Source organism: Oncorhynchus tshawytscha, linkage group LG14 (genome assembly GCF_018296145.1).
Source record: "Oncorhynchus tshawytscha isolate Ot180627B linkage group LG14, Otsh_v2.0, whole genome shotgun sequence".
NCBI lineage: Eukaryota > Metazoa > Chordata > Actinopteri > Salmoniformes > Salmonidae > Oncorhynchus > Oncorhynchus tshawytscha.
The window spans coordinates 53872360-53889859 of NC_056442.1; the positions used below are offsets into that span (position 1 = coordinate 53872360).

Below are 17500 nucleotides of genomic sequence, written 5' to 3' on the forward strand. Positions count from 1 at the left end.
TTGACAGCTCTGTGGCCCTATACTGACAGTCTGACAGCTCTGTGGCCCTATACTGACAGTTTGACAGCTCTGTTGCCCTATACTGACAGTATGACAGCTCTGTGGCCCTATACTGACAGTCTGACAGCTCTGTGGCCCTATTCTGACAGCTCTGTGGCCCTATACTGACAGTTTGACAGCTCTGTGGCCCTATACTGACAGTCTGACAGCTCTGTGGCCCTATACTAACAGTTTGACAGCTCTGTGGCCCTATACTGACAGTCTGACAGCTCTGTGGCCCTATACTGACAGTCTGACAGCTCTGTGGCCCTATACTGACAGTCTGAGAGCTCTGTGGCCCTATACTGACAGTTTGACAGCTCTGTATCTCTTTACTGGCAGTCTGACAGCTCTGTGGTCACATACTGACAGTCTGACAACTCTGTGGCCCTATACTGCCAGTCTGACAGCTCTGTATCTCTTTACTGGCAGTCTGACGGCTCTGTGGCCCTATACTGACAGTCTGACAACTCTGTGGCCCTATACTGACAGTATGACGGCTCTGTGGCCCTATACTGACAGTCTGACAGCTCTGTGGCCCTATACTGAGAGTCTGACAGCTCTGTGGCCCTATACTGCCAGTCTGACAGCTCTGTGGTCCTATACTGATAGTCTGACGGCTCTGTGGCCCTATACTGACAGTCTGACGGCTCTTTGGCCCTATACTGACAGTCTGACAGCTCTGTGGCCCTATACTGACAGTCTGATGGCTCTGTGGCCCTATACTGACACTTTTACAGCTCTCTGGCCCTATACTGACAGTCTGACGGCTCTGTGGCCCTATACTGACAGTCTGACAACTCTGTGGCCCTATACTGACAGTCTGACGGCTCTGTGGCCCTATACTGACAGTCTGACAGCTCTGTGGCCCTATACTGACAGTCTGACATCTCTGTGGTCCTGTGCTGTTCTATAGAAAACACATCCTCTACTGTGCGAGGGATAGTACCCTGAGAATGCTGTGTGTCAGTGTGTGTGTTTGTGTGTGTTTATTTCACCTTCATTTAACCAGGTAAGCTAGTTGAGAACAAGTTCTCATTTACAACTGAGACCTGGCCAAGATAAAGCAAAGCAGTGCGACAGAAAAAACAACAGTTACACATGGAGTAAAGAAGCGTACAGTCAATAACACAATAGGAAAAAAAAGAAAGCCTATATACAGTGTGTGCAAATGGAGTGAGGAGGTAAGGCAATAAATAGGCCATAGTAGCGAAGTAATTACAATTTAGCAGATTAACACTGGAGTGATAAATGAGCAGATGATGATGAGCAGATGATGGTGTGTAATTAGTGATACTGGTGTGCAAAAGAGCATCAAAGTAAATAAAAACAATATGGGGATGAGGTAGGTAGATTGGGTGGGCTATTTACAGATGGCCTATGTAGAGTTGCAGCGATCGGTTAGCTGCTCAGATAGCTGATGTTTAAAGTTAGTGAAGTCTGCAGCTTCAGCGATTTTTTTTTTCAATTCGTTCCAGTCACTGGCAGCAGAGAACTGGAAGGAAAGGCGGCCAAAGGATACGCTGGCTTTTGGGATGACCAGTGAGATATACCTGCTGGAGCGCATGCTACGTGTGGATGTTGTTATCGTGACCAGTGAGCTGAGATAAGGCGGAGCTTTACCTAGCATAGATTTATAGATGACCTGGAGCCAGTGGGTCTGGCGACAAATATGTAGCAAGGGCCAGCCGACTAGAGCATACAGGTCGCAGTGGTGGTTGGTATAAGGCGCTTTGGTAACAAAACGGATGGCACTGTGATAGACTGCATTCAATTTGCTGAGTAGAGTATTGGAAGCTATTTTGTAAATGACATCGCCGAAGTCGAGGATCGGTAGAATAGTCAGCTTTACTAGGGTAAGTTTGGCGGTGTGAGGGAAGGAGGCTTTGTTGTGAAATAGGAAGCCGACTCTAGATTTGATTTTGGATTGGAGATGTTTGATATGAGTCTGGAAGGAGAGTTTAGAGTCTAGCCAGACACCTATGTATTTGTAGTTGTCCACGTATTCTAGGTCAGAACCGTCCAGAGTAGTGATGCTAGTCGGGCGGGTGTGGGCAGTGAACGGTTGAAAAGCATGCATTTGGTTTTGCTAGGGTTTAAGAGCAGTTGGAGGCCACGAAAGTAGTGTTGTATGGCATTGAAGATCGTTTGGAGGTTAGTTAATTAACACAGTGTCCAAGAAGGGCCCGATGTATACAGAATGATATTGTCTGCGTAGAGGTGGATCAGGGAATCACCCGCAGCAAGAGGCACATTGTTGATATATACAGAGAAAAGAGTCGGCCCGAGAATTGAACCCTGTGGCACCCCCATAGAGACTGCCAGAGGTCCGGACAACAGGCCCTCTGATTTTACACACTGAACTCTATCTGCGAAGTAGTTGGTTAACCAGGCGTGGCAGTCATCTGAGATATCAAGGCTGTTGAGTCTTCCGATAAGAATACGGTGATTGACAGAGTCGAAAGCCTTGGCCAGGTCGATGAAGACGGCTGCACAGTACTGTCTTTTATCGATGCCGGTTGTGATATCGTTTAGGACCTTGAGCGTGGCTGAGGTGCACCGGTGACCAGCGCAGAAACCGGATTGCACAGCAGAGAAGGTACGGTGGGATTCGAAATGGTCGGTGATCTGTTTATTAACTTGGCTTTCAAAGACTTTAGAAAGGCAGGGCAGGATGGATATAGGTCTGTAACAGTTTGGGTCTAGAGTGTCACCCCCTTTGAAGAGGAGGATGACCGTGGCCGCTTTCCAATCTTTAGGGATCTCGGACGAAACAATAGAGAGGTTGAACAGACTGGTAATAGGGGTTGCAACAATGGCGGTGGATCATTTTAGAAAGAGAGGGTCCAGATTGTCTAGCCCAGCTGATTTGTAAGGGTCCAGGTTTTGCAGCTCTTTCACAACATCTGGAATCTAGATTTGTGTGAAGGAGAAGCGGGGGAGGCTCGGGCAAGTAGCTGCGAGGGGTGCAGAGCTGTTGGCCAGGGTTGGGGTAGCCAGGAGGAAAACATGGCCAGCCGTTGAGAAATGCTTATTGATATTTTCGATTATCATGGATTTATCGGTGATGACCGTGTTTCCTAGCCTCAGTGCAGTTGGCAACTGGGAGGAGGTGCTCTTGTTCTCCATGGACTTTACAGTGCCCCAAAACGTTTTGGAGTTAGAGCTACAGGATGCAAATTTCTGTTTGAAAAAGCCATCCTTTGCTTTCCTGACTGACTGTGTGTATTGGTTCCTGACTTCCCTGAAAGGTTGTATATCGAGATGATTATTTGATGCTAATGCAGTACGCCACAGGATGTTTTTGTGCTGGTCGAGGGCAGTCAGGTCTGGAGTGAACCAAGGGCTATACCTGTTCTTAGCTCTATATTTTTTGAAAGGGGCATGCTTATTTAAGATGTTGAGGAAATTACTTTTAAAGAACGACCAGGCATCCTCTACTGACGGGATGAGGTCAATATCCTTCCAGGATACCTGGGCCAGGTCGATTAGAAAGGCCTGCTCGCAGAAGTGTTTTAGGGAGTGTTTGACAGTGATGAGGGGTGGTCGTTTGACCGAGGACCCATAGCTGATGCAGGCAATGAGGCAGTGATTGCTGAGATCCTGATTGGTGTGTGTGTGTGTGTGTGTGTGTGTGTGTGTGTGTGTGTGTGTGTGTGTGTGTGTGTGTGTGTGTGTGTGTGTGTGTGCGTGCGTGCGTGCGTGCGTGCGTGCGTGCGTGCATGGGTGCGTGCGTGCCTGCGTGTGTCCATCAGTGTAATGACAGCAGAGGAACCAGAGACTGCTCTCAGAGCTGTAGCTCACCACTAAGTACTGTAAGAGTTTCTTGTGTAAATGCCTTTGCTCGAGTGAGTGTGTTATGTGCATGTGTGTGTTTGTGTGTGTGTGTGAGAGAGAGAGAGAGAGAAGAAGAGAGAGAGAGAGAGAAGAAGAAGAAGTGAGGAAGAGAGAGGTAGAGAGAGAGAGAGAAGAAGAGAGAGAGAGAGAGAGAGAGAGAGAAGAAGAGAGAGAGAGAGAGAGATCAAATCTCAATGGGATTTCCCAAAAGGCTCACTGGGGTGTCTTTCATCAATACATTGATTATTGATTATACACACTTCAGTTGATTGGTGTCATTGTCAATATGTTGATTTTCAAGAGGAACATATTTGTGATGAATACATGATATCAGAGTGTGTGTGTGTTTCACCCCTTTCCTAGATCAAGGTGCAACACGGTCAGATGATAATTACATCTACACAGGGGTGGTGCAGAAATATGCTGCATGCTATATGCGTATTCCACACCACATGCTTGAAATGCATCAGATGACTCTCTGACGCAGAATACACTTTTATCTTATAACCCTGCATCATAAAACCCTTCTCAGTCACTCTCTGCTCTGAAATCCCTGCAGTACAAATATATATAAATATATATATATATATATATATACACTACCGGTCAAAGATTTTAGAACACCTAAGGGTTTTTCTTAATTTTTACTGTTTTCTACTTAGTAGAATGATAGTGAAGACATCAAGTCTATGAAATAACACATATGGAATCATGCAGTATTAAAAAAAGTGTTAAACAAATCAAAATATATTTTAGATTTTAGATTCTTCAAATAGCCACCCATTGCCTTGATGACAGCTTTGCACACTCTTGGTATTCTCTCAACCAGCTTCACCTGGAATGCTTTTCCCACATATACTGAGCACTTGTTGGCTGCTTTACCTTCCCTCTGCGGTCCAACTCATCGCAATTCATCTCAATTTGATTGAGGTCGGGAGATTGTGGAGGCCAGGTCACCTGATGCAGCACTCCATCACTCTCCTTCTTGGTCAAATAGCCCTTACACAGACTGGAGGTGTGTTGGGTCATTGTCCTGTTGAAAAACAAATGATAGTCCCACTAAGTGCAAACCAGATGGGATGGCGTATTGCTGCAGAATGCTGTGGTAGCCGTGCTGGTTAAGTGTGCCTTGAATTCTTAATAAATCACTGATAGTGTCAACAGCAAAGCACCCCCACACAATCACACCTTCTCCTCCATGCTTCACGGGGGAAACCACACATGCGGAGATCATATCTTCACCCACACCGCGTCTCACAAAGACACGGTGGTTGGAACCAAAAATCTCAAATTTGGACTCCAGACCAAAGGACAAATTCCCACCTGTCAAATGTCCATTGCTCGTGTTTCTTGGCCCAAGCAAGTCTCTTCTTCTTATTGGTTTTCTTTAGTATTGGTTTCTTTGAAGAAATTCGACTCTGAAGGTCTAATTCACGTAGTCTCCTCTGAACAGCTGATGTTGAGATGTGTCTGTTACTTGAACTCTGTGAAGCATTTATTTTGGCTGCAATTTCTGAGGCTGGTAACTCTAATGAACTTATCATCTGCAGCAGAGGAAACTCTGCCTCCTCCATTCCTGTGGCGGTCCTCGTGAGAGCCAGTTTCATCATAGCGCCTGATGGTTTTTGCGATTGCACTTGACGTTCAACGTTTCTGAAATTTTCCATATTGACTGACCTAAGCAATATTGGACTGTCATTTCGCTTTGCATATTGGGCTGTTCTTGCCATAATATGGACTTGGTCTTTTACCAAATAGGGCTATCTTCTATATATCCCCCTTACCTTGTCACAACACAATTGATTGGCTCAAACACATTAAGAAGGAAAGAAATTCCACAAATTAACTTTTAACAAGGCACACCTGTTAACGGAAATGCATTCCAGGTGACTAATCATGAAGCTGGTTTAGAGAATGCCAAGAGTGTGCAAAGCTGTCATCAAGGCAAAGGGTGGCTATTTGAAGAATCTCAAATATAAAATATATTTTAATTATTTTAATTTGTTTAACACTTTTTTGGTTACTACATTATTCCATATGTGTTTTTCATAGTTTTGATGTCTTCACTACTTTTCTACAATGTAGAAAATAGTAAAAAATAAGTAGATGTTGTAAAACCTCTGACCGGTAGTGTATGTCATCAGATACCTGCAGTACAATGGGTTGTTTTACAGGGCCAAAGTAGTACAGATCCCGTGAAGCAAATTAGGGTTAAGTGCATTGCTAAAGGGCATGATGACAGATTGATCACCTACAGGTGTGCTATCTTAATTTGATCACTCTTTGTTCCAGAGAATTTCCCTGCACAACAGAATGTATCAACCCAATCCATTAACTGTAATCCACATTATAATTTCCAGGTCAGATGGATTATTTTCCATCGGTGAGAAACTGGTCAAAACTGTCCTTCCAACAGTCCTTCCAACAGTCCTTCCAACAGTCCTTCCAACTGTCCTTCCAACTGTCCTACAAACTGTCCTTCCAACAGTCCTTCCAACAGTCCTTCCAACTGTCCTTCCAACTGTCCTACAAACTGTCCTTCAAACTGTCCTTCCAACAGTCCTTCCAACAGTCCTTCCAACAGTCCTTCCAACTGTCCTTCCAACAGTCCTTCAAACTGTCCTTCAAACAGTCATTCAAACTGTCCTTCCAACAGTCCTTCCAACAGTCCTTCAAACTGTCCTTCCAACAGTTCTTCAAACTGTCCTTCCAACAGTCCTTCCAACAGTCCTTCAAACTGTCCTTCCAACGGTTTTTCCAACTGTCCTTCCAACAGTCCTTCCAACAGTCCTTCAAACTGTCCTTCCAACAGTCCTTCCAACTGTCCTTCCAACGGTTCTTCCAACTGTCCTTCCAACTGTACTTCCAACAGTCCTTCCAACTGTCCTTCCAACAGTCCTTCCAACTGTCCTTCCAACAGTCCTTCAAACTGTCCTTCCAACAGTCCTCAAGCTGTCCTTCAAACTGTCCTTCCAACAGTCCTTCAAACTGTCGTTCAAACTGTCCTTCAAACAGTGCTTCAAACTGTCCTTCCAACAGTCCTTCAAACTGTCCTTCCAACAGTCCTTCAAACTGTCCTTCAAACTGTACTTCCAAATGTCCTTCAAACTGGGTTTCAAACTGTCCTTCCAACAGTCCTTCAAACTGTCCTTCCAACAGTCCTTCCAACAGTCCTTCAAACTGTCCTTCCAACAGTCTTCAAGCTGTCCTTCAAACTGTCCTTCCAACAGTCCTTCAAACTGTTGTTCAAACTGTCCTTCAAACAGTCCTTCAAACTGTCCTTCCAACAGTCCTTCAAACTGTCCTTCCAACAGTCCTTCAAACTGTCCTTCAAACTGTACTTCCAACTGTCCTTCAAACTGTCCTTCCAACAGTTCTTCAAACTGTCCTTCAAACAGTCCTTCCAACAGTCCTTCAAACTGTCCTTCAAACTGTCCTTCCAACAGTCATTCAAACTGTCCTTCAAACTGTCCTTCCAACAGTCATTCAAACTGTCCTTCCAACAGTCCTTCCAACTGTCCTTCCAACAGTTCTTCCAACTGTCCTTCCAACAGTCCTTCCAACTGTCCTTCCAACAGTCCTTCAAACAGTCCTTCCAACAGTCCTTCAAACTGTCCTTCCAACAGTCCTTCCAACAGTCCTTCCAATGGTTCTTCCAACAGTCCTTCCAACAGTTCTTCAAACTGTCCTTCCAACAGTTCTTCAAACTGTCCTTCCAACAGTCCTTCCAACTGTCCTTCCAATGGTTCTTCCAACTGTCCTTCCAACAGTCCTTCCAACTGTCCTTCCAACAGTCCTTCCAACTGTCCTTCCAATGGTTCTTCCAACAGTCCTTCAAACTGTGTTTCAAACAGTCCTTCCAACAGTCCTTCAAACTGTCCTTCAAACTGTCCTTCCAACAGTCATTCAAACTGTCCTTCAAACTGTCCTTCCAACAGTTCTTCAAACTGTCCTTCCAACAGTTCTTCAAACTGTGTTTCAAACAGTCCTTCCAACAGTCCTTCAAACTGTCCTTCAAACTGTCCTTCCAACAGTCATTCAAACTGTCCTTCAAACTGTCCTTCCAACAGTTCTTCAAACTGTCCTTCCAACAGTTCTTCAAACTGTCCTTCCAACTGTCCTTCCAACAGTCCTTCCAACTGTCCTTCCAACTGTCCTTCCAACAGTCCTTCCAACTGTCCTTCCAACGGTTCTTCCAACTGTCCTTCCAACAGTCCTCCCAACTGTCCTTCCAACAGTCCTTCCAACAGTCCTTCAAACTGTCCTTCCAACAGTCCTCAAGCTGTCCTTCAAACTGTCCTTCAAACAGTCCTTCCAACAGTCCTTCAAACTGTCCTTCAAACTGTCTTTCCAACAGTCATTCAAACTGTCCTTCAAACTGTCCTTCCAACAGTCATTCAAACTGTCCTTCCAACAGTTCTTCAAATTGTCCTTCCAACAGTTCTTCACTGTCCTTCCAACAGTCCTTCCAACAGTCCTTCAAACTGTCCTTCCAATGGTTCTTCCAACAGTCCTTCCAACTGTCCTTCCAACTGTCCTTCAAACTGTCCTTCCAATGGTTCTTCCAACAGTCCTTCCAACAGTCCTTCAAACTGTGTTTCAAACAGTCCTTCCAACAGTCTTTCAAACTGTCCTTCAAACTGTCCTTCCAACAGTCATTCAAACTGTCCTTCAAACTGTCCTTCAAACTGTCCTTCCAATGGTTCTTCAAACTGTCCTTCCAACAGTTCTTCAAACTGTGTTTCAAACAGTCCTTCAAACAGTCCTTCAAACTGTCCTTCAAACAGTCCTTCAAACTGTCCTTCCAACAGTCATTCAAACTGTCCTTCAAACTGTCCTTCCAACAGTCTTTCAAACTGTCCTTCAAACTGTCCTTCCAACAGTCATTCAAACTGTCCTTCAAACTGTCCTTCCAACAGTTCTTCAAACTGTCCTTCAAACTGTCCTTCCAACAGTCATTCAAACTGTCCTTCAAACTGTCCTTCCAACAGTCATTCAAACTGTCCTTCAAACTGTCCTTCCAACAGTCATTCAAACTGTCCTTCAAACTGTCCTTCCAACAGTCTTTCAAACTGTCCTTCAAACTGTCCTTCCAACAGTCATTCAAACTGTCCTTCCAACTGTCCTTCCAACGGTTCTTCCAACTGTCCTTCCAACAGTCCTTCAAACTGTCCTTCCAACAGTCCTCAAGCTGTCCTTCAAACTGTCCTTCAAACTGTCCTTCCAACAGTCATTCAAACTGTCCTTCCAACTGTCCTCCCAACAGTCCTTCCAACTGTCCTTCCAACGGTTCTTCCAACTGTCCTTCCAACAGTCCTTCCAACAGTCCTTCCAACTGTACTTCCAACTGTCCTTCCAACAGTCCTTCCAACTGTCCTTCCAACAGTCCTTCAAACTGTCCTTCCAACAGTCCTCAAGCTGTCCTTCAAACTGTCCTTCCAACAGTCCTTCAAACTGTCATTCAAACTGTCCTTCAAACTGTCCTTCCAACAGTCCTTCAAACTGTCCTTCCAACAGTCCTTCAAACTGTCATTCAAACTGTCCTTCAAACTGTACTTCCAACTGTCCTTCAAACTGTCCTTCCAACAGTTCTTCCAACAGTCCTTCAAACAGTCCTTCAAACTATCCTTCCAACTGTCATTCAAACTGTCCTTCAAACTGTCCTTCAAACTGTCCTTCCAACAGTTCTTCCAACAGTCCTTCAAACAGTCCTTCAAACTATCCTTCCAACAGTCCTTAAACTGTCCTTCCAACAGTCCTTCAAACTGTCCTTCCAACAGTCCTTAAACTGTCCTTCCAACAGTCCTTCAAACTGTCCTTCCAACAGTCCTTCAAACCAAATCATGAGAAACTAAAAGATAACTACTGGACACATTGGAAAGAATTAACAAAAAAACAGAGCAAACTAGAATGCTATTTGGGCCTAAACAGAGAGTACACAGTGGCAGAATACCTGACCACTGTGACTGACCCAAACTTAAGGAAAGCTTTGACTATGTACAGACTCATTGAGCATAGCCTTGCTATTGAGAAAGGCCACCTTAGGCAGACATGGCTCCCAAGAGAAGACAGGCTATGTGCTCACTGCCCACAAAATGAGGTGGAAACTGAGCTGCACTTCCTAACCTCCTGCCAAATGTATGACCATATTAGAGACACATATTTCCCTCAGATTACACAGACCCACAAAGAATTCGAAAACAAATCCAATTTTGATTATCTCCCATATCTACTGGGTGAAATTCCACAGTGTGCCATCACAGCAGCAAGATGTGTGACCTGTTGCCTCAAGAAAAGGGCAACCAGTGAAGAACAAACACCATTGTAAAAACAACCTATATTTATGCTTATTTATTTTCCCTTGTGTACTTTAACCATTTGTACATTGTTACAACAATGTATATGTCTTTATTGTTTTGAAACTTCTGTATGTGTAATGTTTACTGTTAATTTGTATTGTTTATTTAACTTTTGTATATTATCTACCTCACTTGCTTTGGCAATGTTAACACATGTTTCCCATGTCAATAAAACCCCTTGAATTGAATTGAATTGACTACGTTAATGATACAACACACACTATGCTAACCCCAAACTTCAGCCACATACTCTCTCTCAATTACACACACACAAAACAAACACGCAAGCACACAGACACACTCACCTGTATTTCATGCCGGTCAGTTTCCCTGTAGACTCTTTGAGGGAGATGTGGTGTCGGGTGCGAACGCCCCAAAGCTACGTGCTATGATGGCCACGGTTCTGAACTTGGCCCGAGCTGCATTCCCGGGCTGGTGGCATTCTTGTGATCCCCATTTCCACGTTTCATGTGGGGGTCCGTACAGGCTATAGACACCTGCATGGCTGGGCTGGATGGACCGACTGACCCTCACAGAGAAATTTTCAGGACAGAGAGTCCAAGAGAAGTGGATGAATAGAGAGAGACTGAGATAAAGTTTCAAAATGTCTCAATCTTTTGTTGAAATGACCTGTTGATGTTAGAATGTCCTGTATTCTTTCCGTGTTTAAAATGTTGTTTCTTTCTCAGTGTTGTTGTTTTGAACCTCAGTGAACTGGAAGTCTTCTCGATGTTGTCAGCCCTTATCTTCCCTCTGAAGAAAAAATGTCAGTCCTCACAGAAAGGAGATGACAAACTTCCCCCTACTTGTCTTCTCTTGGAAAGAATACAGTATTCCTTCCTGTCTTCTCCTGGAGAGAATACAGTCTTCCTTCCTGTCTTCTCCTGGAGAGAATACGGTCTTCCTTCCTGTCTTCTCCTGGAGAGAATACGGTCTTCCTTCCTGTCTTCTCCTGGAGAGAATACAGTCTTCCTTCCTGTCTTCTCCTGGAGAGAATACGGTCTTCCTTCCTGTCTTCTCCTGGAGAGAATACGGTCTTCCTTCCTGTCTTCTCCTGGAGAGAATACGGTCTTCCTTCCTGTCTTCTCCTGGAGAGAATACGGTCTTCCTTCCTGTCTTCTCCTGGAGAGAATACGGTCTTCCTTCCTGTCTTCTCCTGGAGAGAATATGTGAAAGTAGTCGAAACAGTCAGAATGCTGAGAAGAAGTCCAGAGTAGATGAAGTGGTTCCACAAGGATGCGATGAGAGTGGAATCTGGTCAGGACCGGTAATCATGTCTTGTCTAACCACAGAGAGAGAGAGAGGGAGGAGGGTAAGGTTGGGGATGGGGTCAGAGGAGGGGTGAGGAGAGGGGAAGGATGAGGGTTGATCTCAGGACTGGTGCTCTGTCATCCTTCACAGCATTCAGCTCTCACGCTTCTTCTCTTCTTATGATGTGTTATTCTCCAAGCCTCGTTCACGTTCTCTTGCTCCAGCCTGCCGATGTTAATGTCTGTCACTAATGTGCATCTGCCCCAGATTCCCCTCTTCCCTTTCTCCTCTTATATTATCTTTCTCTACGTCACTCTTCCCTTCTTTTCTTTCGTTCTCAGCACTATAGCTCCATCTCCTCTGGTGCTCCTGCCGGGCAGTGAGTAGCATGCAGCGCTCTCTCTCTCTCTCTCTCTCGCTCCCTCTCTGTCTCCATCTCTCTGCATAGCACTCTCTGTCTGGTGCTCTCTCTCTCTCTCTCTCGCTCCCTCTCTGTCTCCATCTCTCTGCATAGCACTCTCTGTCTGGTGCTCTCTCTCTCTCTCTCTCTCTCTCTCTCTCTCTCTCTCTGCCTCCATCTCTCTGCATAGCACTCTCTGTCTGGTGCTCTCTCTCTCTCTCTCTCCCTCTCTCTCTCTGTCTCCATCTCTCTGCATAGCACTCTCTGTCATGTGCTCTCTCTCTCGCTCTCTCTCTTGCTCTCTCTCTCTCTCTCTCTCTCTCTCTGCATAGCACTCTCTGTCTGGTGCTCTCTCTCTCTCTCTCTCTCAATTCAATTCAATTCAATTCAATTCAAGGGCTTTATTGGCATGGGAAACATGTGTTAACATTGCCAAAGCAAGTGAGGTAGACAACATACAAAGTGAATATATAAAGTGAAAAACAACAAAAATTAACAGTAAACATTACACATACAGAAGTTTCAAAACAGTAAAGACATTACAAATGTCATATTATATATATATATACAGTGTTTTAACAATGTACAAATGGTTAAAGGACACAAGATAAAATAAATAAGCATAAATATGGGTGTATTTACAATGGTGTTTGTTCTTCACTGGTTGCCCTTTTCTCGTGGCAACAGGTCACAAATCTTGCTGCTGTGATGGCACACTGTGGAATTTCACCCAGTAGATATGGGATATCTCTCTCTCTCTCTCTCTCTCTCTCTCTCTCTGCATAGCACTCTCTGTCTGGTGTTCTCTCTCTCTCTCTCTCTCTCTCTCTCTCTCTCTCTCTCTCTCTCTCTCTCTCTCTCTCTCCCTGTCTCCATCTCTCTGCATAGCACTCTCTGTCTGGTGCTCTCTCTCTCAATTCAATTCAATTCAAGGGCTTTATTGGCATGGGAAACGTGTTAACATTGCCAAAGCAAGTGAGGTAGATAATAATCTCTCTCTCTCGCTCTCTCTCTCTCTCTCTCTGTCTCCATCTCTCTGCATAGCACTCTCTGTCTGGTTCTCTCCATCTCTCTCTCAATTGAGTTCATTTCAATTTAATGGCTTTATTGGCATGGGAAACATGTGTTTACATTGCCAAAGCAAGTGAAATAGATAATAAACAAAAGTGAAATAAAGAATAAAAAATAAACAGTAAACATTACAAAAGAATAAAGACATTTCATATTATGTGCAAAGAGTTAAAGTACAAAAGGGAAAACAAATAAACATAAATAAGGGTTGTATTTACAGTGGTTTTTGTTCTTAACTGGTTGCCCTTTTCTTGTGGTATTTACATTTTGATAAACTCTCTCTCTCTCTGCCTAGTGCTCTCTCTCTTTCTCTAACTCTCTCTCTCTCTCTGCCTAGTGCTCTCTCTCTTTCTCTAACTCTCTCTCTCTCTGTGCCTAGTGCTCTCTCTCTTTCTTTAACTCTCTCTCTCTCCACCTCTCTCTCTCTCTTTCTCTAACTCTCTCTCTCCACCTCTCTCTCTCTCCACCTCTCTCTCTCTCTCTCTCTGCCTAGTGCTCTCTCTCTCTTTAACTCTCTCTCTCTCTTTCTCTAACTCTCTCTCTTTCTCTAACTCTCTCTCTCCACCTCTCTCTCTCTAACTCTCTCTCTCTCTCTCCACCTCTCTCTCTCTAACTTTCTCTCTTTCTCTCTCTCTCTCCATCTCTCTAAGTCTCTCTCTCTCTCTGCCTAGTGCTCTCTCTCTTTCTCTATCTCTCTCCACCTCTCTCTCTAACTCTCTCGCTAACTCTCTCTCTCTCTCTGCCAGGTGTTCTCTCTCTTTCTCTAACTCTCTCTCTCTAACTCTCTTTCTCTGCCTTAGTGCTCTCTCTCTCTAACTCTCTCTCCACCTCTCTCTCTTTCTAACTATCTCTCTAACTCTCTCTCTCTCGCTCTGCCTAGTGCTCTCTCTCTCTTTTCTCTAACTCTCTCTCTGCCTAGTGCTCTCTCTTTCTCTAACTCTCTCTCTCTTTCTCTCTCTCTCTCTCCACCTCTCTCTCTCCCTAACTCTCTCTCAATTCAATTCAATTCAAGGGCTTTATTGGCATGGGAAACATGTGTTAACATTGCCAAAGCAAGTGAGGTAGATCATATATAAAGTGAATATATAAAGTGAAATAAACAATAAAAATTAACAGTAAACATTACACATACAGAAGTTTCAAAACAATAAAGACATTACAAATGTCATATTATATATATACAGTGTTTTAACAATGTACAAATGGTAAAGGACACAAGATAAAATAAATAAGCATAAATATGGGTTGTATTTACAATGGTGTGTGTTTTTCACTGGTTGCCCTTTTCTCGTGGCAACAGGTCTCTCTCTCTCTCTCTCTCTCGCTCTGCCTTGTGCTCTCTCTCTTTCTCCACCTCTCTCTCTCTCTCTCTTTAACTCTCTCTCTCTCTTTCTAACTCTCTAACTTTCTCTCTGTCTCTCTCTGCCTAGTGCTCTCTCTCTTTCTCTAACTCTCTCTCTCTCCACTCTCTCTCTCTCTCTCTCTCTCTCTCTCTCTCTCTCTCTCTCTCTCTCTCTCTCTCTCTCTCGCCGGATTGCATACTGGGAGTGTTCTATTGTGTTTCCAGTGTGTGTATATATATATATAAACACACTACCGTTCAAAAGTTTGGGGAACCTTAGAATTGTGCTTGTTTTTGAAAGAAAAGCCATTTTTTTTGTCCATTAAAATAACATCAAATTGATCAGAAATACAGTGAAGAGGAGTTCCTCTGTCCAGTCTCAACATCAACAGGGAAGAGGCGACTCCGGGATGCTGGCCTTCTAGGCAGAGTTGCAAAGAAAAAGTCATATCTCAGACTGGCAGATAAAAATGCTATATTAAGATGGGCAAAAGAACACAGACACTGGACAGAGATATGGCTTGTTCTTTGCAACTCTGCCTAGAAGGCCAGCATCCCGGATGCTCTTCACTGTTGATGTTGAGACTGGCGTTTTGCGGGTACTATTTAATGAAGCTGCCAGTTGAGGACTTGTGAGGCGTCTGTTTCAGGGAATCTCTGAAATGGATGCCTCATTCATATTTTTCTTTGGTTTAGAGAAAAGGAATGGACAAAGAAGAATCATTGCCTCAAATCAGCTGTTGGAAAGGAGCTCACTAGCCCAAGTGGAATTAGAAAGAGGACAGTAGAGTTCTATACTGAGCTCTACAAGTGGAATTAGAAAGAGGACAGTAGAGTTCTATACTGAGGTCTACAAGTGGAATTAGAAAGAGGACAGTCGAGTTCTATGTTGAGCTCTACAAGTGGAATTAGAAGTGTGAGTACAAAGAGGATAAAACAGTGACACAGCAGTTCCTTGATGGGCTCCCACAGGTGGCTGCAGAAGCTTATGTTGAACTAGAGCAACCATTGTCTTTGCAGGAGCTATACACTGAATTACAATGCATGGAAAATGGAAGGGCACCAGGCATTGATGGGCTTCCCGTTGACTTTTTAAAGTCTTTTTTGGGGCTATAATGGGAGAGGATTGGCTAGCAAATCAAAATCAAATCAAATTTTATTTGTCACATACACATGGTTAGCAGATGTTAATGCGAGTGTAGCGAAATGCTTGTGCTTCTAGTTCCGACAATGCAGTAATAACGAGCAAGTAATCTAACTAACAATTCCAAAAAAAAAACTACTGTCATACACAGTAGTTTTTTTTTTGGAATTGTTAGTTAGATTACTTGTTAGCAGTAGTTAACAATAGTTTGACCGGAGGGTTACTACCGATAAGCTGCAGAAGGGCAGTCCACCTCAACCTACTGCCCAAAAAGGGTGACCTTGTGGATGTGAAGAACTGGAGGCCGGTGGCCTTATTGTGCACTGATTATACGATCCTGTTCAAGGCTTTGTCCAACAGGCTGAGGGATGTGATAGGTTAAATCATACATACAGATCAGTCCTACTGTGTTCCCAGCAGGCAGATAGAGGATAACATGTCCCTGATTCTGGATGTTTTGGACGTCTCTAGGGCAATTGGGTTGGATGCTGGTCTAATTTCAATTGATCAGGAAAAGGAATTTGACCGAATTGAACTTCAATTCTTATGGCGCATCTTTGTGGCATTTGGTTTCAGCTCTGGTTTTATTGCCATGATCAGGGTGATATATGGTGACATTGAAAGTGGCTTGAGTGCTCCTTTAAAAGTGTGTCGAGGTATTAGGCAGGGGTGTTCGTTGTTGGGAATATTATATACCATTGCTAGAGAGACACTACTAAATAGCATTAGAAGTAGCATTGAAGGGATGTACCTTTCAGGGGATATTCCTCATATTCATCTCTCAGCCTATGCTGATGATGTAGTTATTCCAGTGAAAAAATCAAGCAGAGGTGAATAGTTTGAGTCTCATAGTTGATCGGTTTAGGGGGAATATCCTCGGCAAAGGTAAGTTGGAGGGGGAAGTAGTGCTCTACAGATTGATAAATGGTCTGGAGGGATCACGGCTTTGCCCAGGGGGGGTTGGAATGGTATAAGATAGGTTTTAAGTATCTTGTAGTGTACCTAGGGGATGGGGGGACTATCGGAATAAATTGGAACGGGGTGGTTGAAATGGTGGAAGGAGGATGAGGAGATGGCGTTGGTTGTTATCTCGTATGTCATATAGGGGACAAATAATTATTGTTAACAATGTGGTTGCCTCTGTGCAGTGTATGGGGAAATAGCTGGTAGCAGTGTATGGGGAAATAGCTGGTAGCAGTGTATATGATAATAGCTGGTAGCAGTGTATGGGGAAATAGCTGGTAACAGTGTATGGGGAAATAGCTGGTAGCAGTGTATATGATAATAGCTGGTAGCAGTGTATGGGGAAATAGCTGGTAACAGTGTATGGGGAAATAGCTGGTAGCAGTGTAGCAGTGTATATGATAATAGCTGGTAGCAGTGTATGGGGAAATAGCTGGTAACAGTGTATGGGGAAATAGCTGGTAGCAGTGTATGGGGAAATAGCTGGTAGCAGTGTATATGATAATAGCTGGTAGCAGTGTATGGGGAAATAGCTGGTAACAGTGTATGGGGAAATAGCTGGTAGCAGTGTATGGGGAAATAGCTGGTAGCAGTGTATGAGAAAATAGCTGGTAGCAGTGTATGGGGAAATAGCTGGTAACAGTGTATATGAGGAAATAGCTGGTAGCAGTGTATGGGGAAATAGCTGGTAGCAGTGTATGGGGAAATAGCTGGTAGCAGTGTATGGGGAAATAGCTGGTAGCAGTGTATGAGGAAATAGCTGGTAGCAGTGTATGGGGAAATAGCTGGTAACAGTGTATGAGGAAATAGCTGGTAGCAGTGTATGGGGAAATAGCTGGTAGCAGCATATATGGTAATAGCTGGTAGCAGTGTATGGGGAAATAGCTGGTAGCAGTGTATGGGGAAATAGCTGGTAGCAGCATATATGGTAATAGCTGGTAGCAGTGTATGGGGAAATAGCTGGTAGCAGTATATGGGGAAATAGCTGGTAGCAGTGTATGGGGAAATAGCTGGTAGCAGTGTATGGGGAAATAGCTGGTAGCAGTGTATGGGGAAATAGCTGGTAGCAGTGTATATGATAATAGCTGGTAGCA

The 17500-nt window shown here is 44.0% G+C and overlaps 1 protein-coding gene across 1 annotated transcript in view; it reads right to left on the reverse strand.

The window, feature by feature from the left end:
* Positions 1–11581, reverse strand: part of kcnab1a (potassium voltage-gated channel subfamily A regulatory beta subunit 1a) — a 147006-nt gene extending 135425 nt beyond the window's left edge. Inside the window, 3 exon segments of the mRNA XM_042297677.1 lie at positions 10541–10595; positions 10598–10663; positions 10666–11581. Coding sequence (XP_042153611.1) covers positions 10541–10595; positions 10598–10663; positions 10666–10738 — 194 coding nt within the window. The 5' untranslated portion in view covers positions 10739–11581.
* Positions 11582–17500: the final 5919 nt, after the last annotated feature.